The sequence below is a fragment of the Osmia bicornis genome, chromosome 7, assembly GCF_907164935.1.
Source record: "Osmia bicornis bicornis chromosome 7, iOsmBic2.1, whole genome shotgun sequence".
Classification (NCBI taxonomy): domain Eukaryota; kingdom Metazoa; phylum Arthropoda; class Insecta; order Hymenoptera; family Megachilidae; genus Osmia; species Osmia bicornis.
Genome location: NC_060222.1, coordinates 4,784,996 through 4,807,038, shown reverse-complemented (window position 1 = coordinate 4,807,038; position 22,043 = coordinate 4,784,996). Strand labels below are relative to the sequence as shown.

General features: G+C 36.6%; 1 protein-coding gene across 4 annotated transcripts in view; it reads right to left on the bottom strand.

Annotated features, from left to right (window-relative positions):
- Positions 1–22,043, bottom strand: part of LOC114876984 (A disintegrin and metalloproteinase with thrombospondin motifs 9-like) — a 70,557-nt gene that overhangs the window by 21,487 nt on the left and 27,027 nt on the right. For all 4 annotated transcript variants that reach the window (XM_029189011.2, XM_046286594.1, XM_046286595.1 and 1 more), the window contains exons 5-6: positions 21,548–21,673; positions 3,807–3,990 (exon numbers count right to left, since the gene is read on the bottom strand). In XM_029189011.2, the coding sequence (XP_029044844.2) occupies positions 3,807–3,990; positions 21,548–21,673 (310 nt within the window). The remainder of the gene's footprint in view (positions 1–3,806; positions 3,991–21,547; positions 21,674–22,043) is intronic.

Here is a 22,043-nt window from a genome sequence, read left to right as displayed (position 1 = left end):
AATTCTCTAATAATAACCTTCGTACAAATATGCCGTCGAGCAATTACGTCGAAAATGCACCAATGGATCGCTAAATCTCTTTATTAGTGTTGATACAAGTGTGCATGACGTGGTGTCGAAAGCTGTAATTATTGCAATCACTCAAATTTCTAATAACACTTTCATGATTATAGGAAACCACTGTTAGAAGATTTATTGAATTGCATAATGATTTATCGACTTGCATGCTACTATTGTATATTTCAAGTATTTCTCCTTAATAGCTGCCTTCGAGAATTTTTCATCCAGATTTTAAATAAAAAAAAATCTATTGATCAACTTTGGTTTCGATGGATTGGAAGTTCAGCAAAGTAGATAAACGAACGCGATCAGATCCAAGTGTAATGGAGGAAGGGCACGTAATGCCTGTCATTTCGTTGGTACCCCGTAATAATACACGACTTCTTGTTCGATCGTGTCGCGATCTCGGGATCAAGATCTCCAAGAGGAACTCTAGCAGGGAAGAAGGGCGCGGCAAGAGTTCGATCTTGATCATCGTATCCGTTATTCCGGGAGGATCGCAGCAAGTCAATGACTTTTGCATATCGGATCGATCTCTCGTTCAGCATCGAGCCTTGCTTTTTCGATCGAGATCCACGTGCTCGGCGCCGAGCTGTCTACCGAATCGTTCTTGCCATTTGATGGATTGTTTCAATTCCCATCCTCTAAACCCCTAGGCTTTTCTTTATATCAACAATATAAATGTTGGTGTAAATTTGATATTTTAGAATGTTATAAAAGATGAATAGACATACGGTTGCAGATGATTAAAAATTTTCGGCAATTCGAAACATTTCCACGGTTCTCGTAGAACAATCCTCAACAACAAACGGAATCATATTTCTTAACGATTGCACAACAATCTTTGGTATCGTGTATCATATTCAAGATAGGATCGGTCAATGCTTTCTCTCGGTACACGAAGAGAAAGAACCTAACAACTCGAGCACGATCATTAGTAATTACTAAGATAGCCTCGGGTCATCGTGCGATTACGTGTAGCCGCACCCTTTCGTTATTAGCCCTTCGTTTTTCAATCGTTATTAACCCTTCGATGTACGATCTGTTAGCTGGGGGTCTAAGGGGCCACCCTTCGAAGGCGCACGCCTCCTCTGTGCAAAGAAATCTTTGCATCTCACCACGCCCTCCATTTAACTGGACGATTCTTTGCCCTAGGTCCTTTTTACAACTCGAGTTTTATCTCTTCTTTTTACCATTTTTATTCTGTTTATTTCCCTTCGGGTCTTCGACTGTGGCCCAGTTTTCTTGTATATTTCGGATTGCAATATTATTAAGATAAACGATCTATTTAAAGTGATCGATGGTTGGAATAGAACTTCCGGGGAACGGGGAATGCGCCCTGCAAGCAAGAAGTGTTATCACACCCTACTTTCCATGATTCACGAGTCCTGTGATTCTATGGAAAATATTCATTCCATTTTTATGGAAATTTGTAAATTTAGAACAGTATTTCTAAGCTAAAATAGCAGCTGGAATTCTAAATGCAACCATCATTGTATCAGAGCTCTCTCTTGCAAAATAAACAAGAAGAAGAAGAAGAAGGAGAAGAAGAAGAAGAGGAGATAAAGGGTTGGCAAAGAAGCCCTGCAGCAATCTCGATCGAAGCATAAACATCCTGTAAGGGATAACAAAAGCATTATTCGAAGGTAGGAAGCATTATCGTGGTTGAAACTCGTCGAAAAGCTGTCCGCGTGTTCTCCGATCGTGACCTAATCTCGTTCGAAGCTGAAGGGCGTACCAAGAAGAGAAGAGGTCGAGGAGAAGCATTAAGCGTTCTCGTGGCGTAGCGACGACCACCTGTACACCGAAACAGGTTCAGCCATTTGCGGATCCCCTCGGGGCGAATTCTGACGTGCCATTGAGACAGCTTGGCGACGCTCGACTCACTCGCGAGGAGGATTACGTTGTCGAAATTTGCCTCCGCGCGACTCCAAGTCTTTGACCACCTCTCGAAGAAATGTCTGGATCGCGAAACAGTTCCTGTTGCTGTTTCTAGCGATGGCTTAGATTCTTAATACCTCTTCAAATGATTAACGAACTAATTCAGCACCGAGGGGGATGATCACTTTTTTGATTATAGAGAATTTTAAATTGACACTGATAATAACAGGCTGAATTTTAATCATTTTTCAAGTGATTTTAAATATTTACATAATTTTGCAAAATTAGTGAAATTATTTCACTCGATCTTCCAAATATTCCAAATTGAAAAGGTTCCCTATAATTTTTCATTATTTTTCTTTTTGTTGCATACGATTTGCATCTTGCCAATATATTTTCACGAAACACGAATAATTCCGTGGATTGAAAATTACACACGGTTACCCGATGAAAGATACCTTTCCGTTCATAAATTTTAATCGCTTGTACAATACATACTGGTCATTTATTTTTTCGGCAAAAATCGAGTAAAGGAGCCGAAGCTACGCTAAAGGCGGTGCTAGTGTATTCCGGTCTTCGACCGCGAAGGGTTAACGTTCTTTAAATTCGTACACACGCGTTTGCCCTCGGGCAGAAAAAGGGCAAGGGGGAAAGCAAGATGGGAACGAGGCTAAAAGAGAGAAAAAATGTTTCCAAGCATCAATTAAGTCCGGTGGTGATTCCATAAGAGGATGAAAGCGAGTGTCAGCGAGAAATCTTCATCTGTCGTAGAGAAAAGGGATCAATGGCCGGATCTCCTCGATTCGCTTAATTATTACCTTGAAAATTTTCACAATTACCTACAGAGATAATATTTTAGAAAGGTGTTAATTTACATAAATTGTAATGAATTATGTAACGATAAGTTTCAATAAATTATTATGAACATAATTTAAAAATCACTAATTTTGCAGCTTACATTAGAAAAAATTTGTTAAATAAAAATAATTGCAGTCAATCATGATAACCATCAAACGATTATCACCTATTCAGCAATTGAAAATCTATGGCACACCTATCAGGAACCAATTAGCATAACAATTCGTCAAATCAATCAGCCAATTTATTATTCACGCGGAGCACCTGTTCAGGTCGAAAGAGAAATCAGCATAAATAAGAAAGGTATAGCGGAGAAACGTGGTTACGATAGTCTCTGACAAACTAATTAAAAGCACAGGGAGCTACCGATTCTCCCCGGGGACAATGTAAAATACGCCAGTCTAACCGTGGAATGTAAATCGTGATCGTTGAAACCGGTCGCCTTCTCGAAACCGATGCTCGCCTCGCCTCTGCTTCGTTTATTTATTCGCGAATCTTTTTTACGCTCACTCGAGAATGAACTTTCGCCGTGCGACACGCTGTTACCTCCTCGAGAGATCAACGAAGGGACAAGCCATGAATAAAACGATACGTATCGAGTCACCAGGCCATTTTGTAGTACTACAGACGGGATGCGGCGACCGGTGCATCCGTGTCGTCTAATGTGTACGATCGAGCCGCATGCATTATTAATACGTTTTCGGCTCAGCTCGAAACTGAAACTTGTATCTCGAAGAAGCTTTCAGACGAGTTGGATCACCCTGAAAGTACAGGGAGATAAGAAAGTAATGGTCTTGATTAGACCATGAATGCAGAGTGATTTTTACAACGGGCTCAAAGTACAGCGCTGTTTAAAATTTTGCACTATTTAAATATTACCTGATATTAGATATAAATTTCTACAATTTTTGTCAAATTTGTTTCCATTGTTCCCTTAATTACAAGGCTCCTCAATTTTCGACTTAACAATCCCCCGAAAATTACTAACTAAAAAAGTGTTAACTCACCAATCACTGCGCAACTGTGAGTCCTAGATTGTTTCTCGTCATTGTTCGAGTGGTCTGTGTTGGGTGATCGTATCCTTTGGATGGTATGCTGCAGCGAAAACTCGCGAGGATCCTTGTCATTCTCTTGCCACGACTCGACCGGCTTAATTATGTAGCTTCCCGTCGACGTTCTCACGTGGCCCGTCTGGAAGAAAAAAGTATGCCAAAAATTTGGTGAGTCATCCCGTCACGATTGGCCTTTATTTCCTCAATGAAACTGGCTACCTACTGGTGAGCTTTTTTCTCTCTCGCTACCAATGAATCTTGAAATTTCTTCCAATTGTTCGTTTAATTTACCGTGATAGTTATTAATTGGTCTTTTCTTACGAGCATTGCTACTTATTGAAATAAAATTTTTCATCATTGTTTAATAACGATGCAAATTAAATATAAACGTGTTTGAAAATTTTTCAGAACAAAGTCTTGTAAAGTTATTCTAGAAATAATGTTACAGAGCCATTATCTTTGGAAACTACAAACAGACGTCTATAGCATGATTCATCTTGAAGTTTTAAAAGCTTTGCGTACTATTTTTAGTAATTCAGCTAGAAAATTTCGCACAGATCTCTGGATATTATTGCCTAGCCAGAACATTTCTAATAACAAATCCAAATTATCTAAAAATTATGCTTCATATCCTCTGCAAAGATCAATTTAATTCAAAGACCTTTTAATCCTTTTACACGGGAGAAATTCCATTTCGCAATTACACAACGATTTTATACAGAGAAAAGTAGGAAAAAAAAAGGTTCAACAACGTTCAAATTTACTGGAGTACTTTTTGCTCGTTCGAGCAGTGGAAACACGATCGAAAAGATAGCGAAAAGGTTTTGCGGATTAGCTAGCCGCATTCGTTGCGATTTATTTATACATGCAGCACTGCTCTGACATAACTTCCTCCATTTGAATGTGAAACACACCGGCTACATGGGACGCCCCCGCTAAATATATACCACCCACGTAAATTCCGTGTGAGGGCAAAGCCGTGTGTGGACGAACTCGAGCGAATCAGGTGAGAATAATTGATGAAAAAGGTGATTTTTTGTGACAACTTGTTTACCTCGTCATTATCATTATTACTGTTATTCAGTCGATGATAATTAACCCTTAGAATACCACTTAGAATACCTCTGGTACCATTTGATACCATTTGATAGTTGTTAGAAATATTCAATCAGTGATTTTTCTACGTGTGTTATTATCAATTCTGGTATACAAGAAAACTGATAAGAAGATCATTTCTTTTTTCTTCATTGTGTTAGGGTGGAATGACCCCTGAAAATCATCACGTCTGATGAATCACTCTTTATATCTCCAGAATCTTGCTGTCAGAAATTCAGTCTGTTATTTTTGAGGAACATTTCGTGAATCAGACAGCTAATAAAAAATGAAGTCAACGTCCAGAAATTGTTAGTTCATCATAGATTAATTGCAAGGCTGGAACAATTAAAGTATCGCGGAAAGATCGTCGATACAAAGAGATACGAGAAAAGGAAGATAGGAGTAACACATGAAATTGCTCACTGATCAACGACGGCTCTAATTAAGAAGCTTATAATTAGCTTGCCATCGGTTGCAATAAAAGGGGCGTGCGGGTAACTGGTTCAGCGACAGCCAGAGAAAGTCGACCTAATTAATTATTGCTCCTAATTACAGGAATCTCGGTGGACAAGAAGCTGAAGAGTAACCAGTGCTATTTATCGATTATCAACGCTTCTATTGCAATTCTGCTCGCAATTTCATTCTAGGTTCTCTATAAAAATCACTGATAATTATAATGAATTATAATTGGATAATAATTTTCAAATTTGTGACGTTTGAAAGAAACATAGAAGAATACACCATGAACTTCACCAAATAATTCGAAAAGCAGCATGAAAATGGCATGGACATTTCAGCAACAATAGAAAAAAAGGGAATTGAATAAGAAAGCAAGCACCTGATGCAACTACCATCACCGTATTCATTCCAAGAAAGCAAAAGACAACGCGTGCTTTCAGCTGTCATCAGCTTCAGTGGATTACGACAGTCGTGAACAGCAACTGTTGCTCGCGTGTGTAAACCAACCTGAGGAAAAAAGAGGTTTACCTTTAACAACGTTGCTTCGTTCATTCAGAAGCAAGACTAGCGGGAACGAAAGCGAAGAAACAAGAGAGGGAGGCAGGTGAAGGAAATTTATCGACCATGTGGAAATCCGTCTTATTGTCGATCCTCCTTTCCTTTACCGACCACGTTTTGTGCCTTTTACATTTTAAACACATTTTTACAGGGAGAGAAAAAAGAAGGAACAGTTGCTACCTTGAGAAATACGTCCTTTTTTGTTCTTCGATGGTGACAGGCAAAAGAAAAATTATGGGTTCTTGGGAAATAAAAGATATTAAATTTTCATTTGATTTAGGCTAAAAATGAAGGGTGAAAAAATATTCTGAACAGCAGCAAAATTTATTTTCCGAAGAAATGTTTATAATAAAATGATAAAAGAATTTAGTCATTTTGCAAAATTATAATTGGGAGGGTGGTAAAAACGTTTCGTCGAGTTTGAGCGAAATTGTATGCAGCTAATAATAGGCTTAGTATATTATTAATACACAGTAGGTAAGTGTAGCAAGCTAAGTTGAAGTTTTGATAGTGATTTTAGAAGAAATCTTTGTGTAACTTGGCAATATTCATTTGTAAATAGTAAATTTTTTTTAGAAAAGAAAAGCAAATTCTCGTGTCTATACGTACGATCAGAATTTCCATAAAACGTCACTGGAAATGAGTAACTTTGATAGAATAAATAAATTATTGAAAATTTCCTGAGAAATTTATGCACTGTAAATTTGCAAAATAAACAACGAAGAGTGTTGAAAGACAGGGTCCAGAATCATGAATTGTTATATTTTTTAATTTTAAATAAAACATTCTTCTTCACTAAAAAAAAAAGATCAGAAGTGAATTCTATTTTCGATTATCATTACTCGAATATATTTAATCAATTTTTTAGAAAACGTTATTATAAGAATATGTCAAGTCCTTTTTTAAATATTTATCTTTTTCTACTTTTAAAAATAACATCTTACACACCGAGAGCTGCAATAATATTTCATAGGATCATTGTTTAAATCCGTCATCAATACAATAAAATTGTATGTTTGAAATAAAACTTGGCATAAAAATAAATTAAACATAAACATTTTTAGTTTATTCAGATTTTTACGCAATCTTCTTTACCTCGGTTACATAATTATTAAAAATTGAAAAAATGTCTATGAAAAACAGATCTAATGAAAATTTTAATGAAAAGCATCTTGAATTATTTCAAAGCATGCCAACTATTTTACAAGCTAAGAAATAATTCAGTGTATCTACTTAAATTGCACATACCATAGAAAAATGAAAATTTCATTAAACACAAAGAATGTTCCATAAAAGTGTATCAAACATTCCTCGCAAGGAATGTAATACAATATTTAAAAGTCAACTTTTTAGTTGAAATACCATTTTGGAGTAACACTTACGGTTTTTCATTGAATTCAATGAGCCTTGGCTAATCCCGAGATCAAATAGGATCAATTCCAATTTAGAAAATCTGGGTTAAGGAACTTAATTTAATTCTTCTGTAAGGAAACTTGCAAGTGTTAATAAAATGATGGCAAGGTTGGTGGAATCGATAGTTAATTTGAAAAATTGATGCACTCCTAATTAGTATTTCAGACTACCAACTTCCATCTTATGATAGGTGTTAAATTTAGATACTCTAATTAAATATTCCTTGCAGCAATGTTGTACCGTTTTCGATTTTGCTATCTCTTCGAGACGCTCTATGCTATTGCAGGAATAACAAATAGGAAATAGTTCAGTAACCTTCCAGTCTGTCAGATGGCCCTGATGAGAAGGGAGGAAAGATAAAATTGCGATTTGCAATTTGCATTCTTACCAGCGAATCAGTATAAACTATTCTAGTAATCTTATTATCTATTTTCTAAATTTTCTAAGCTTTCTAAGCATAATAATTTTGAATCAGTGAAACTACCTGAGCCGTTAATCTAACTTTCACTTACATGGTCCCTTAAAATCTCCGAAATCATCATCCAAAGGCGACGTTCGAAGGATCTCGAAGCCCTGCATCATTTAAATCACCAATAAAACTGGTAACAATAGGTAAAGAGGGTTGTAAGAAGATAGAAAGAGGTAGAATTGAATGGGCATCGGTTGCATCGTACGCTCGGTGCATTTGCGATTTGCATTCCTACAGGCGTGCACCTCCACGTTCGTGGCTATCCGATGGCACAAAGACTGACTTCAGGGTTACCGAGAACTCTTGGCAAGAACGCTGTTTTTCTCTTTCCCATCTTCTTCTTCCTCTACTATCTCGCTTCGACCAACTCGCACTCTCTTTTTGCCTTTTCGACCAGTGAACGACCTCGAAATCCAACGCTGGAACAAACACAGCGACCTTTCCAACTGCACAGCTGATCCAGCTCTGTTTTTCCTTTCGTTGGTCGAGCCAGGTGATCTGCGATTTTTAGAAAATCCACGGAGACGATTCATCGTCTCGGAGACCTTGTTTCATTTCAATCACTTCCTTTTTCCTTTGTCTCTTGATCTCATATTTGTATCGGCAGGTAATGGTCAAATATTTCCTCGTGACAATTTATCAATCGTTAATATTAACGAGTAGATGAGTCAGCTATCAAGTGTTTCGTTGTATCTTGCCTGGTTAACTGGTGTAATATTGTTCTTTAAATAGCTTGAAACGAAGAACACTGAAGAATTTATGATAGAAAGTTATATGGTCCTATTATATGAACACATTAAGTCCATATTAGTTTAATGCTTTCCATTTAAGATTACTTTTAAAGCAGAAAAACAAATTCACAGATATTTAAGTATAATAAAAAATATAAAAATCGTTCAAAGTGTTAGTCACAATTATCATAAGAGAATCGAATATGTTAATATTCTTTCACCCACACTAAGTAGTTTTAAGTAATCATAAGTGATCACGTTCTATCGAGAGTACAAGTTGCTCGTTTCAAATGCAACTAAAGGAAACTAATAAAAAAATAAATAAAATGCAAGCTGGTTTCTTCGGGAACACGACTTAACGCGATATGTTTTATGCGTTCGATGGGTAACGAGGATACAGTGGCGACTTCTGGGTGGGCCACCGACCTTAAAACTTTTCAATGCGAGCCCGAAGCAGGTCCGGTGCATCCTGCGTGCATACGCAGAGTGCATCGCGTGCAATCGATGGCAACGTGTGCGGCTACTTCGTACACGCTCGATTGTTTCGATGCGAACGAGCCTTTTTAAAGCAACTCTAATTGTTTCACCTCGTTGAAACGAGGATCGAACGATCAGTTAACTTTGAATAAAAATTTTGAAAATTCTTTCCTGCCATTTTGCACTTTTTGCGTCTGCTCCTAATTCGATGACCGAACAAAAGTGTTAATATGAAAAGCGATCTGTAAAGTGTTAAGGGCCGAGTCTCAGAGCAGACGTTATCTTTATTTAGTCCCGACTTAATATGCAGAACGCAATACATCATAATAAAAGGAGAGCGCCGTTCACGCTGCTCGTATTAAAAGGGACAGTGACGAGGCGCGGTAATTTGTCGCGGTAACGCGTCCGAATACATTAATATTAAGCGGGAAACGAAATTGCAGAAATCGTGATACGAGGTGATCCAAGGAACCGTCCCATCAACTCTTTCAAGCCGTTTATCCTGCTTCGAGGATCAAGGGGGAACGAATTTACGATGCGAACTGATCATCGCGTTTCGATGGTAACAGAGTCGTAAAATGGTACTAAAGCTGCTTCTAAATATAGAAAATTTCAAAATCGAAGGAAGGATTAAATAACTGGTACATTGTAAAAACTGCAGGGCAATTTTTCAATGTTAAAATTAATCAAAAAATATATTTTACCATTTTGCAATCTTTGGCTTCGTTTTGAAAATGTAAGGTACAACTGATTTAGACAGAGAGCACTGAACCTAAGATAATCGACTCTTAATGACATCAATTCACACCTGAGATCGAGCGTTTGCATAATCTACGATCGTTTTGCCTTCGGTAGATCCAAAGGTGCCTCCTCTGTTAATCAGCCAACGACGTGTGAACGTTGTGTAAGCGTATAATTGATTAATGACGATTAAACGAGGCGATTCGTGCCCACGAGTGACCCAATTGTCATTGAGTCACTTTCTTTCTATGTGCCAATCTTAGTATCTTTGAGAACTGAAGCATATGCGATTACTTGAATTCTAATTTCAATTCATTTGATCCCAGAAGCTAAAATTGATACACGACTGATTAATTAGACACAATAACTGTGAAAACATGGGCCACTCTACGTGGAAGAAAAGGATAAGATTCTATGGTTCCCATAGTCGTTTCTATAAAGATCCCCTGGAGTTTCCAGACACAAAGGATCTTCACTTCTTTCGACCAGGTAAATCCATCCTACCTAAGGATCGAAATAAAAAAGAATTGGATCTAATAGAGGTTGAAGAGCGTTCTGACGTTCTGGAGATTTGAAACGAGATCGTCGAAACGATTGGAATGTTGTTCTGGATCGAGGTGGTTTCTCGAATGTCTCGAGCAATCATGGAAGACTTAATAATGATCTCCAGGTGGATTAACACATAATGGGCGGATCAAGAGCTCGAAAAGCGTGTTTAATAGTGCTAGACTAACCGAGTAACATCATTATTAATGTTCACCACTTTTTTTGTGTATAATAAATGCCACTCATTTATCTTTCTTATTCGTGGAAGAGAATTTGTTGGTCTTAAGGTAATATTTAGTAACTTAATTAAAAATGTTTTATTTATTTTTGTGGTGCGTTAACACCTTGCCATAATTGCAATTATTATAAATTTAATTTTAAATTGGATTTCATCCTCGTTATTTTAAATTGTTATTTGTTTTAGTAATAGTAATTAGTAAAGAAGTTAATAATTAGAATATTAATTTCTTTCAATGTATAATTATAATTTCTGGGTGATAATCGATCCATTCATCACAATTTGAGGGTGAATAGATTAAAACGACAGAGATTAATGATATCAGCTACTAATGGAAAAAGGAAATCGATCACAAGGTTTCTCTTCCGGTTTTAGGAGTAAATGTACGAAAATTCTTGTTGCTTTTGATCCAATTCCTGAACAAACTGATAAGTAAATAAACTGTCCACTACCCGGTGGCTGTAACCATCAATCAACCGGTTCGATTATGTAGCTACGTCGTTTTCACTTTCTATTCACCGGCGACAGAATAAACATTCGTTTCTGCATAAAGAAATCAACAACGAGGCGAAAGAAACTCGTACAGCACACTATAGAAAAGCCTTGAGGAGTAACAACAAAAAAATTCGACGTTTCTGAATGAACGAATCCATCATTCTTCTGTTGAGCAATCGAGAAAACAATCGTCGAAAGAGTTGAATGATAAAAAATGATTTAACCTTTAGACATACCCTTTTTTTTTATTTTTACTCAATGCAACTGACACTTGAATAGATTAACTAATTTAATATTAAGACAATACAAAGAGGATAAAAAGTCATTATATAATACTTGTAATATTGTGAATTGGTATTGTAATTTGCAATTTGCTATACCAAAATTACTATAATTTTTTACAGGAGCAATCATCAACCCTTAGAGTTAAAATTCAACTTGCAACTTTAAATTATTAGTACAATATTAGTGGTGTTAAAAAATTTTTCTTTTCTCCAATTATTAAATTATTCAAGTAAATTTTCCAGAAACTCTACCAATTTTATTATATCTTAAATACAGTGATTTAAAGAAAGGGAAAGATAATAAGCTCGTTAACGTAACTCAAGGAACTGAAACGTTTAATTGGCCGAAAAGAAAATAATAATAATAACTCTTATGGAAATATTTATTCGACGGTGAAAGTTAAACGATCGAATGAAAATTACTGGTCGACGCGAAAATTATAACGTTGAAACCGGCCCTTTAAGTTAGCGGTTGGAGCTTTTTTAAATGGCAATCGATATATGTATCAATAAAACACGCAACGCGTGTTTACACGAGGGAAGAAGCTTCAAGTATTCATGAGTCATGATTGTTATTTTAAATATGACAAGACCTGATGGCTGTTTAAATTTCAGTCACGAGCGGTTAAGTCAAATCGTATTACAATCATCTTTGTCCTCACCTTCGTAGCTGGACACTGTAAATCGTACGTGATTTCGATGACGCGGCCATCATTGGAGAACCTTAAGCAGAGCACGCGTTGAAAAATATCGCTTTTTAAATTATACTTTCAACTGATTTTGTACATTTAATTTGTCACGTGTAAAAAAAGAATAAAAAAAAAAAGAGAGAATCGGAAAGAAATTCATTCTTCTGACTTTGGTTATTCCACAGTTAATAATAATTCTAGTTCAATGTCCGAAACATCATAAAATAACGAGGCTAGGGAGGCGTTAATCAAGCAATGACGCAATCGAGTCTCGTAAAGTTAATGGAAATGAATCGAAATAACCCGTCGTAATCATGATCGTTGTTCACGTTAGAAATTGAAGCCGAGGTTCAACGAGTAACGTGTATCATCCTACCAAAGGTCTCAATGAAGGTTTAGGACGCTTATCTATCATCCTGCTAATTAATGTGACAGCGATTAGGCAGATAGTAAAATTTTATTAGCAACAGCTCCCCTTAAGATCTATTAGATTGACCAGATGTGATCTAACTACTCGTTGATTAATTTTTATTTAGAAGAAGAAAATGTTTACTCGTCGACGTGCTAAATTGGAAATTTGATTTTGAAAAATCACAGAAAAATTAAATTAAATGTAAAATTAAATTCTGACCATTTTTGTTGTTTTTTTTTTTTTTTTTTTTTTTTTTTTATAGTTAATGTATCCTGGCGCCTTCGTTATTCAACAAGTTTTATGACCCCACGTCGGACATCGTAAACACATGCCCGGAAATGCTTCTTTAACGCGACGAATGTCAAGTCACCCACGTATGGATGACACGTGCTTTCCTCAGGGAGCCGTTAACTAAAAGATAAGCGAGACGAGAAAGATATTACGATTAAATATAATCACCCAACATCGCTTAAAGCTTGATGATAATGTCAACGAGAGCGATGAGTGTCTCTCGAGTGAAGTGATGTAACGATGTAATTACGTTATTATTGAGTGTCAACGCTTCAGTCTTTGTAAGGCAAACAATTAACCACTTATCGCTACGAGATATCACAGTGCTTAGAGCATATAAGATATTAGAATGTTAGATGTTTCAAGACCTACTTTAATTTTGTTTCTGTAATTGTTTGTTCTAAGGATTAGAACTTCAGGCAGAGATTTCATGAAATCTTCTAATTCATTCTAAAACTATCAACGTGCCTCGTTCTTCTAACGAGTATCTAGATTAATGCGTTTCTATTTTAACGATTCACCATGAGTGAGGAAAATAAACGATCAACGTAAGATCTATGGATCGCAAGCGTGATAAGAAGACTAATACGATCGTGATTGCGATCCGAGACAAGTTCCGTGATACTTGATGAATAAAGATGCACCAGCATCCGTAATTTTTGCTTCATTTTTCAATGATTTTTCAATTGAACGCGTAAAAGGTGATTTGTTCGGTAAAGTTAAAATCTATCTACGGCTATCAAACACTTTGAATTCTAAAACTGGCACCCGTATATTTTAATAAATTTTGCAAAATAACCAGTAAATGGTTAAACAAGATGAAATGCAAGAAGATACGCTAAAAAGCATATGGTTCCAGCTAGAAATCGTTCGATAAGTTGTTCGAAGCGTTTCTCAAAGGAGAAAAATGGATTCACGTGGGTGAGCCATTTTTACCCTTCTCCCGATAAGGATATATCCTCTTGTTGAATATCCTGGAGCACGATTGGAAATGCTTGTCGCAAAAATTTTACGTGGGCCGGTAGTAAAAGATGCACATTCGCGAACCACACGTTTTTCTACTTCGATTCTTCGAAACAGGGATAATTTATTGCAGATCAATTCCAGTTTGAATATGATTTTCATCGTCAGGACGTTGCCGTATCCTGGTATTATCGTGGTTATTGTGAATTATAAAATTAAATTTTGGGGATTACAAATTCCAAATTTAAAAAATTCCCAATTTTCTAAATCTAAATTTCAAATTTTCTAAATCTAAATTCTAAAAATTAAAAATTCATCCCACTAATTAAAAGCTCCGAAATCTCCAGAACACACTAAACGAGGGTACAAAATTTCCCGGAGACTCAGGTCTTCGTCTACCAGTCGGGGTATATTCTTAGAGCACAGAAAACTCATTGTAGCCTGATTTCATAGGAAACGGCCAGCTTCCAGAATACCCAGGTCCGACCTCGAGCCACGACGTACCCAACGACGATGATTTCGATCGAGCGAAACGTGAACGCATTAGAGGAAAAAGGCTTGGCATTCAGGTTCTAACGTGGCTAACGTACCTGTCCAAGCGTAATGGGATAAATGGATTAAATGGACCCCGTGTCCTCTGACGCGTTGGCAAAGTGCCGAAAATAGGCCCCCACTGTCAGGACGCGTTCGGTCGTAATTGACGTTAGATCGATCCGAGGATGGCTTCGGTTTATTTAGAAATCTTCTACTCGTAAAGTTTCAACGTTTCGATGCACGTGGCTCGAATGGATCAAAGGATGAGACCTTAATCGGTTGATCCACTTTATCTGACCTCATGGTTCCGCGTATACTTCAGACGTTCGGCAGTTTTATGCCGGCTGACTTATCTGAGGCTGTATTTTTAACGAAGAGGTGTGTTAACCCTTTCCATTTGGCGTTTCGTACGACTGGCAAAAGCTCTTTTTACGTATGAATTGTTAAAAAATTAATTTATGACAAAGTTTCCATATAATTCGCACGTGCGAAAATTGTGTTAAACGACCAATTGCCCCGGGACGTGCGATCACGTTTAACCTTTGGGTCTGCACAACGTTTTGGAAGCTGTTAGCCGATCTCAGGTTGTAAGCAACGATCAGCAGGAAGTCTAGCTTCGTACGTAAGCCTGCTTTGAGCGCGTGCGAAATCTAATTTTGCAAAAGTGGGTTACACGCTTGCGAACGCGACACAGCCTTGTTCATCATCGTCTGGACCAGCCTTATTCTCCTTTGTCTGTTTCTCCTGGCTTAAATGATGATTGAGAGACCTCGAACTCTTTTGTTACTTGAGAATAAGTGGAGTTTAATGTGTCGATTTTGATTAGGGATGAGAATGGTCCTATTAATAAAAATTAGCATCTTGAATATTTTTCAAATTGTAGGAGATGAAAATTTCCTTCTATTTGTTTAATAATTTGAAGTGTCCAGTCATTGATGACCTCCGTATTGAACGTGTTAATCACTCGCATGAAGCTAATTCGAGGTATGACCATTTTCTTCAGCAGAATTTAAGAAAATGGCACACAACAAGAGTGTTAGTCAACGATTCCCTTTTTTAGGAATATCTAAGCTGATCTAAGCGTATGTTTCATTCGCATGGTGTTACAGGGTCGAGTAATTAGGTCGAGTGGCTCGATTCAGTATCGGGAGTAATGACGTTGGGACTGGTGTTTATGGCTTCCTATTTCTATGTCTGAAATACAGACGTCTGATTGATTAGCCGAACCTTGATGCAGCTAAATTAAAACGTGACCCAGATGGTCCTGAACAAGCTACTCCGCCAACATGACGAATAATAATCGAATTCAATGAGAACAATGAGAGGGAATTTTCGTCAAAACATCGGAGAATCAAGCAAACAGATGTTGTTTTCAAAGTGAGAGAAACTTTATAACTCTTCTGTTCGGAGGCAGTATTCTTCGGCATTGTTACGATCCTAGTGTATATTTTAACTTTAACAAGTTGACTATCACAGCGAAAATTAACATGTTACAATTACAATTAATTAACTCATTTAGAAAATATCAAACATGCAATTCTTTCTATGAATTTTAAAATACATCATTCATGTATTAAAATCTGCATTTATAATTTATTATAACCAGTATAAGTAGGTGAAAAAATATTTTTAATCATTGTTAAATCATCGCGTTTATCATCTGCATAAAAGTAAACATCAATTGCACTATAAATACAAATGATGAAATTATCAATGATAGTTTACAAATGCTCGAAGAAAAATCTTCAAGATTGTGATAAGGAAATTCCATCGTGTTTGAAATACGAATGATTAAATCATATTTGAATACTTTCTAATTGATCAATATTTAAAAAAAAACAATTCCCTTCTATCGCGACGCTGTCATAGACATAAAATATTTTCATTTTCCAACGTCCTGTTTGCAAATGTCCCAGGATATTGCATCGAGGAAGTCACTGGAAACACAATGACGTATGAGCATGATTGGCAATAAATTCCGAGGGAACAGTCACAAATAATTCTCACTCTCAGCGAACAGCCTAAGGGTGTGTCAGGGCTGCAATTTAAATCCTATAGCAATCACGTCGCTATTTCCATGGGGCTTGTGTCCAGTGAACCGAGGATACGTCTTCGAACTTCTATCAAGGCGACCGAGTGTCTCAAACAATTTAAACGAGGATGCAATTTTCAATTTCGAAAGCTATTATTAGTTTAATTTTGAGCAATCGCTATTTATACTGTCGCATTAGAAAATTTTCGCGTCTACCGTTAAGGTTTCAGCCTTTTTCGAATTCCCAAGATTTATTACGGTATCTGAGAATCTTAAGATCCTTATGATTTTAACGGTTCTAAGAATTTTTCAGCATTTTAAGGATTTCAAAATTCTTAAGACTGCCTTCAAGGAATTCAAGGGCTCAGAGTTATTAAAGATTCTCCGAGTTTTTAGTATTTCAAGACTTTAAGGATTCTAAGATTGCAGATTATAATCGAGATTTCCAGAGCTGAGGAATTTTTAGAACTGTTAGGTGTTCGAGAGTGAGAAAAATTTTGAAGATTTATGGAATTCGAATTCTAAGAATTTTACAGATTCAAATGTCAAAAAATAAAACTATCATCTTTTTTCATCAAAATTTTAAGAAATGTCCTAACTAGTACTGAACACGATTTATTTAAATAAAATTTCCCAAAGATTCTAAACCTTCCAAACAACTTAATCTTTCAATAGCACCAAAGAGGATAATATTGTGATCGTTAAAGAGTGTCTCGAAGAGATTCAAATACTTTCATTGCGTGTTTGAGGCGATTCGAAATATCTTGGGGCCATCGTTGAATCCGGGAGCTGTTGATATACGATCGAGTCCTCGAGGATTTTTTAGGATCTCCAGAGAGAGAGAAGAAGCTTGGCATAACGCCCAAGGCGCTTCCGGGTAATGTGCAAAGGCATTTGATGACTTTCAGTCAAGCGCATCAGTACAGGTGAGGGGTGTAAAAGTGTCGTAAAACTTTACCCAACTCGTTGTTATGTTCCATCATCCATCTTTCTTGTTAAACTTGTATTCATCTTGAACCATGATTATTCCTAATATATCATTTATTAGTTAATTTTGACATTTTTTATATTTTTATTCATTGATCGATGGCCTGTTCCACGAAGAAAAACGAAATTAAAAAAATTCTAAGTGATGAATATTAAAAATAACAAAGTGCACAGATATAAGTCTACCAATCGTATTTACCTCCTTGGTTCAAGATCTTTTCACGACCACGTGCACCTTATACAAAGCTTCATTGTTAGAGAAATTACGTAAAAATTCATTTGACTATATTCATCCATTATGCAAATTGAAAACACCATGAGTATGACTCAATGGTACCAGACAAAGGGGTTAACCCTTTCACTGTAAAGCCTCTATTGTGCAACAATTGTAAATCAGTTACTAAAATTTCATAACTATCCTTACTTATTCTTCATTTCTATCAATGGGTTTATTATCGACTGTCTGAAGCCTCAAATTAATTAATCTTCTTCAATAACATGTTGAAGGGTGCAAGTAGATTTATTTTTTGAAATTAAAAGAAAAAGAAATGATCATAAATTATAAATTTTTCATTATAACGTTTCAGATACACAATTTTTTTTCGAGGGACAATGTGTCTCTCATTTCTGCACCCTTTATATATACATGTCATGTAGAAGGACAGGGTTAACAGCACATTTGTTTGTTTTATGGTCGTTTATTTATTTCCCGAGCACATTTTCAGCTTTCGTCACCGCCAACACTGTCGTTAGATGCAAAAGAAATTGTAAAACAGAGAAAGAAAAGAAGACGCCTCGAGCTTGAAATAACCATGACTGTGTATGACCCAGTTCCACGTGGCCAGCTTCTTTGGCACGGTCATGGTCGCGAACTATTCTACCGATTGAATCATGGACGAATCGTAAATCTGTCTGTCTGCCTGTCTATCTGTCTGTCTGCCTACTTGAATTCAGGTGCAAAAAAAAAAAAACCACCTCGACTTGTCTGAATGAGCCAGCAATCGCACTAATCGAAAGACAACATAGTGTGTCATGCGAATCATTAAATTAAAAGCTTGGAACGAAAAAAAATAAAGGATACCCAGAAACTTCCCACTGATTTCTCCAAATTTGCATTAACAGCTTCTGCAGATAATAAGAAATATTTTTCAACTTATTTGCAGTTATTTTACCATGAACGATATCTGTTCGATGTCAGAATGGAAAAACAACAGTGTCCATAAAATCTGAGAATTTACCGCGTTTTAAAATTTCCAAGATATCAACAATATTTATATTAATATTCGATTGATTGTCAATGAAATAAGAAACTTGATTTATTCAGTATCGTTAATCTTAGCGTTAAAAGTCAACGATGAATGCATCCCGGTTGACTTCGCTTGAAAAACTGTGGATTTAACGCCAGGAGTGTATGATTTACGGTTACGTCTTTTTCCACTCGTCAGTGGACTCCTTTCAGATGATTTTCCTTTACTTTATTTTTCAAGTATTTTAAGCTCGTGTTCGGAGTAAGAAGTGAAAATGCCGTGTGCTGTTTACAAAAATATCGAAGATCCTCAATGTGAAACGAAGCTGTAGTAAAATGTTCGTTTCACAATGAAAATCCTCTCTCTCGTTCTGTCAATCTACTTTCATTGTTTATTAAATTGAAATCGTTTGAAGAAGAATGAAAGGGTTAAATAAGAAATTTAGAGTTCCTCATTTCAAAGGGGTTGTTGACAGCTCGTAGCCTTTTATTTTACGACTAGACAAAAATTAGCCACTTAAATACGAATGGCAAAGTTTCGAAACGAAATTAAGGAACGTGTCGTTGAACCTCTTGGCGAGGAAGTTCAAATTTCATTCATTAAATTCATCTGGGCCCCCCGGCGTCGCGTCGAAAATAGCCGTGCGAAAGAATACGAGATGCTCGTAAAAACACGACCGTAAAGCTTTTTTAACGTACACCATGGGAATGTGCACTCCCGTGAAATCCGATGGTTGCAGTCTGTGCAACCTCGTTTGCGAAAACCCATTCGTTTCTTTTGAAGGAAAATTTATTTTTCTGTAGACTTTATTACAGACCGAGAGTTGAATCAAAGGGGTTGAAAATACAAAATATTGAAATATTGCAAATTTTACCGATCAGAATTGAAATTTAATTACTCCACCTATAATAGAAATTTGCAAATCTCTTAGAAGCTATGGAAATTTATATGAACGTTGTATAATTTCCAGTGCAAACCCGACGCTATAATTCTGGTTCACGAAAGTTAAATGAAAATATAAGACTCGATGAAAACGTGTCTGGGAAATGATTGAAAAAAATGTGCGGACACTCGTTCTCGGAAAGGCGAACGTTTCTTGTTCTATCGCGACCTTTGATTCTCGTTCGTCTGCTTTCAAAAGTTAAGCAAAAAGCAAGGAAACCGTCGAGACTCGATAAATCAGCACCGCGATCGGAAATCGTGTAGACTTACGCTTTCTGAGACACTGCTTACAACCTCCTGCCAATTAAACTTACATCCTGTTACGTGGATTCGTTATCGATTCGTTAAGGGACACCTTCCCGATAACAAATGGTCTCTAACGAGCTAAATCCTATCACGTATTGATAACAGAAGTAAGAGAAAATTATTCTCACATTGATTGCTGTGTTAGATGCTTCAGGGTGCGGTGTAAATTTTTGTAGAGTAGAAGAAATTTCATTATGCGTTTAGAGGTGAGAATCTTAATTGGCTAATTATAAATACATTTGATAATTGCTTCTAATGGTGCTTAATGAGGTACTTCCGGTTGCTTGGCGTTTTTTATAAAATTGAAAAAAACAAAATTCAATTTTCTTGTACTTTCATGTACGAAAAATAAAATTTATAGAATTTCCATTCGTCTTAAACTTCCGATTTCTGTTTATTCCAAAATTTCCCCGAAAACAATACAAGAATCGTTCCACAATAACGAATGAAATCACGGAATTTCGTCGGAGAGAAACACGCATGGCCTTCCAAAATATTGAATTTTCTCCACTGTTGTGCACAATTTTCGCACGTACCGTCGATATTTTAAACATCGCGTGGTTTTTAAATGTTGACGAAACGGTCGCAAGAAAACACCGCTAAGTTCGTCGGTGTTTTCCTCGCTCGAAACGTCAAAACGTGGACAGACAGGTTTAAAGGAACTCGTAAATCTCCAGTCCTAGAAACATGCACGAGTAAACGCGTAAATAATCAATTGCTGTACGACGGCCTTCGCTTATTATTTTCCTTCCATGGAAATTCATGGTAAACTGGCGACCAGCAAATGTTACTCGTTACAACTTTGTTTCGAGGAAATCTGCATTCGGATGCAGCTGGAGGGAACATAATCAAACAAGATGATTTTTTATTTCTTGCTCGATCCATCATTTTTAGATCTCGCGAAAATATTTTGTAGACGACGTTGAAAAGTAAAAAAGAATTTTACTTTGAATTTTCAGAGATTTCGAGATTGATTCTTTGTTTTTTTACGCTTTTAAAGGGAGAATGAATTAATTGTAATTACGAGGGGTATCGGATAACATTTATGAGTTTCACAATTACTTTCTCCAAAAGGAAAGACAGCAGACTTAAAGAGAATCTGACACCGTGAGAAATTGATTGGCAAAGAAAAACCACATCAAGATTCTCTGCCCAACTCGGTCGAGGTGTTCGGCGCCACTTTACCGCACGTTTGCCAAGATAATCCGGAAACTCGTTCTAGCATTACCATGGCAAATGTCCAATCTGAATTGTGTGCCACCTACTGACTTCGCTATAAAATGCGCTGGGAATGCGATTGTAAAAACATACGCGTGTCTACAATTATCCGCGTGCTTGTCCCCATACCAATCTGACTAATTAACACGTCGGTAATTGGCGTTACAGATTTCGTATAATTAAAAACAGAAGGTAGAATGATCATTGTAAATACTACTACATTAATAACGAACGAAGATCGATTAGAAAATTGAATCATTCTGCCTATTCTATTTTCAACCCTTTCATTGCTCCAGCTGGTTATTATTAATTATAGATGCGTGCATATAATTTTAGGCAGGTTCTGAATCATCGATGCTAACGCAAGATAAAGTTACTAAATCCTCTTCTGTCTAGAAATTGCGAGCACTGACCGTGCCCAAAGTAGTCTAATCAAATAATAATCAGACAAGAATCAGTGCTATCTATATCGCAGGTAATTAAATCTATCTCCTGATAATCAAGAGATAAAATCATTGAATCTCTTCTCTTCATAATTAACTGGTAATCAAGGGATAAATTCGACTTACCATTCCATGGCAAAGACTGACACTGACAACGGAAGAGGGATCGTCGTCTACAGTTCCGCTGTAAAAACAGCCAAGTTCGTGGCCTGGATGCTCCTTTCTCGTTCCATTCTCAGTCATATGAGTAATCTACACAAACAACGAGAAATAACCATGCTAAATTTCATCCAACACCACGATACAAAAGTAGAACGTGTTTATTTGCATTAGTCTTTTGAATTCCACTATGAAAAAGATAAACTGATCAACCGGCTGCTTACAAATACATTGAATAACACCTTGTTACAACAATTTGCATGCTCGATATTTACGATAAACAATTGAAAAAGGAAAAAAGGATATGACGGTGCAAAGTAGCTCTTAACGCCTCGTCTATCGCGATGAACAGCCCCGGAGAACATTATGCAAAGTTCTTAACGCTGTTCGAACGCGATAATATCGCCTGCATTAGCATAGTAATAACGTAAGATAACCTTTCCCCTGATAAACGTAACAGTAT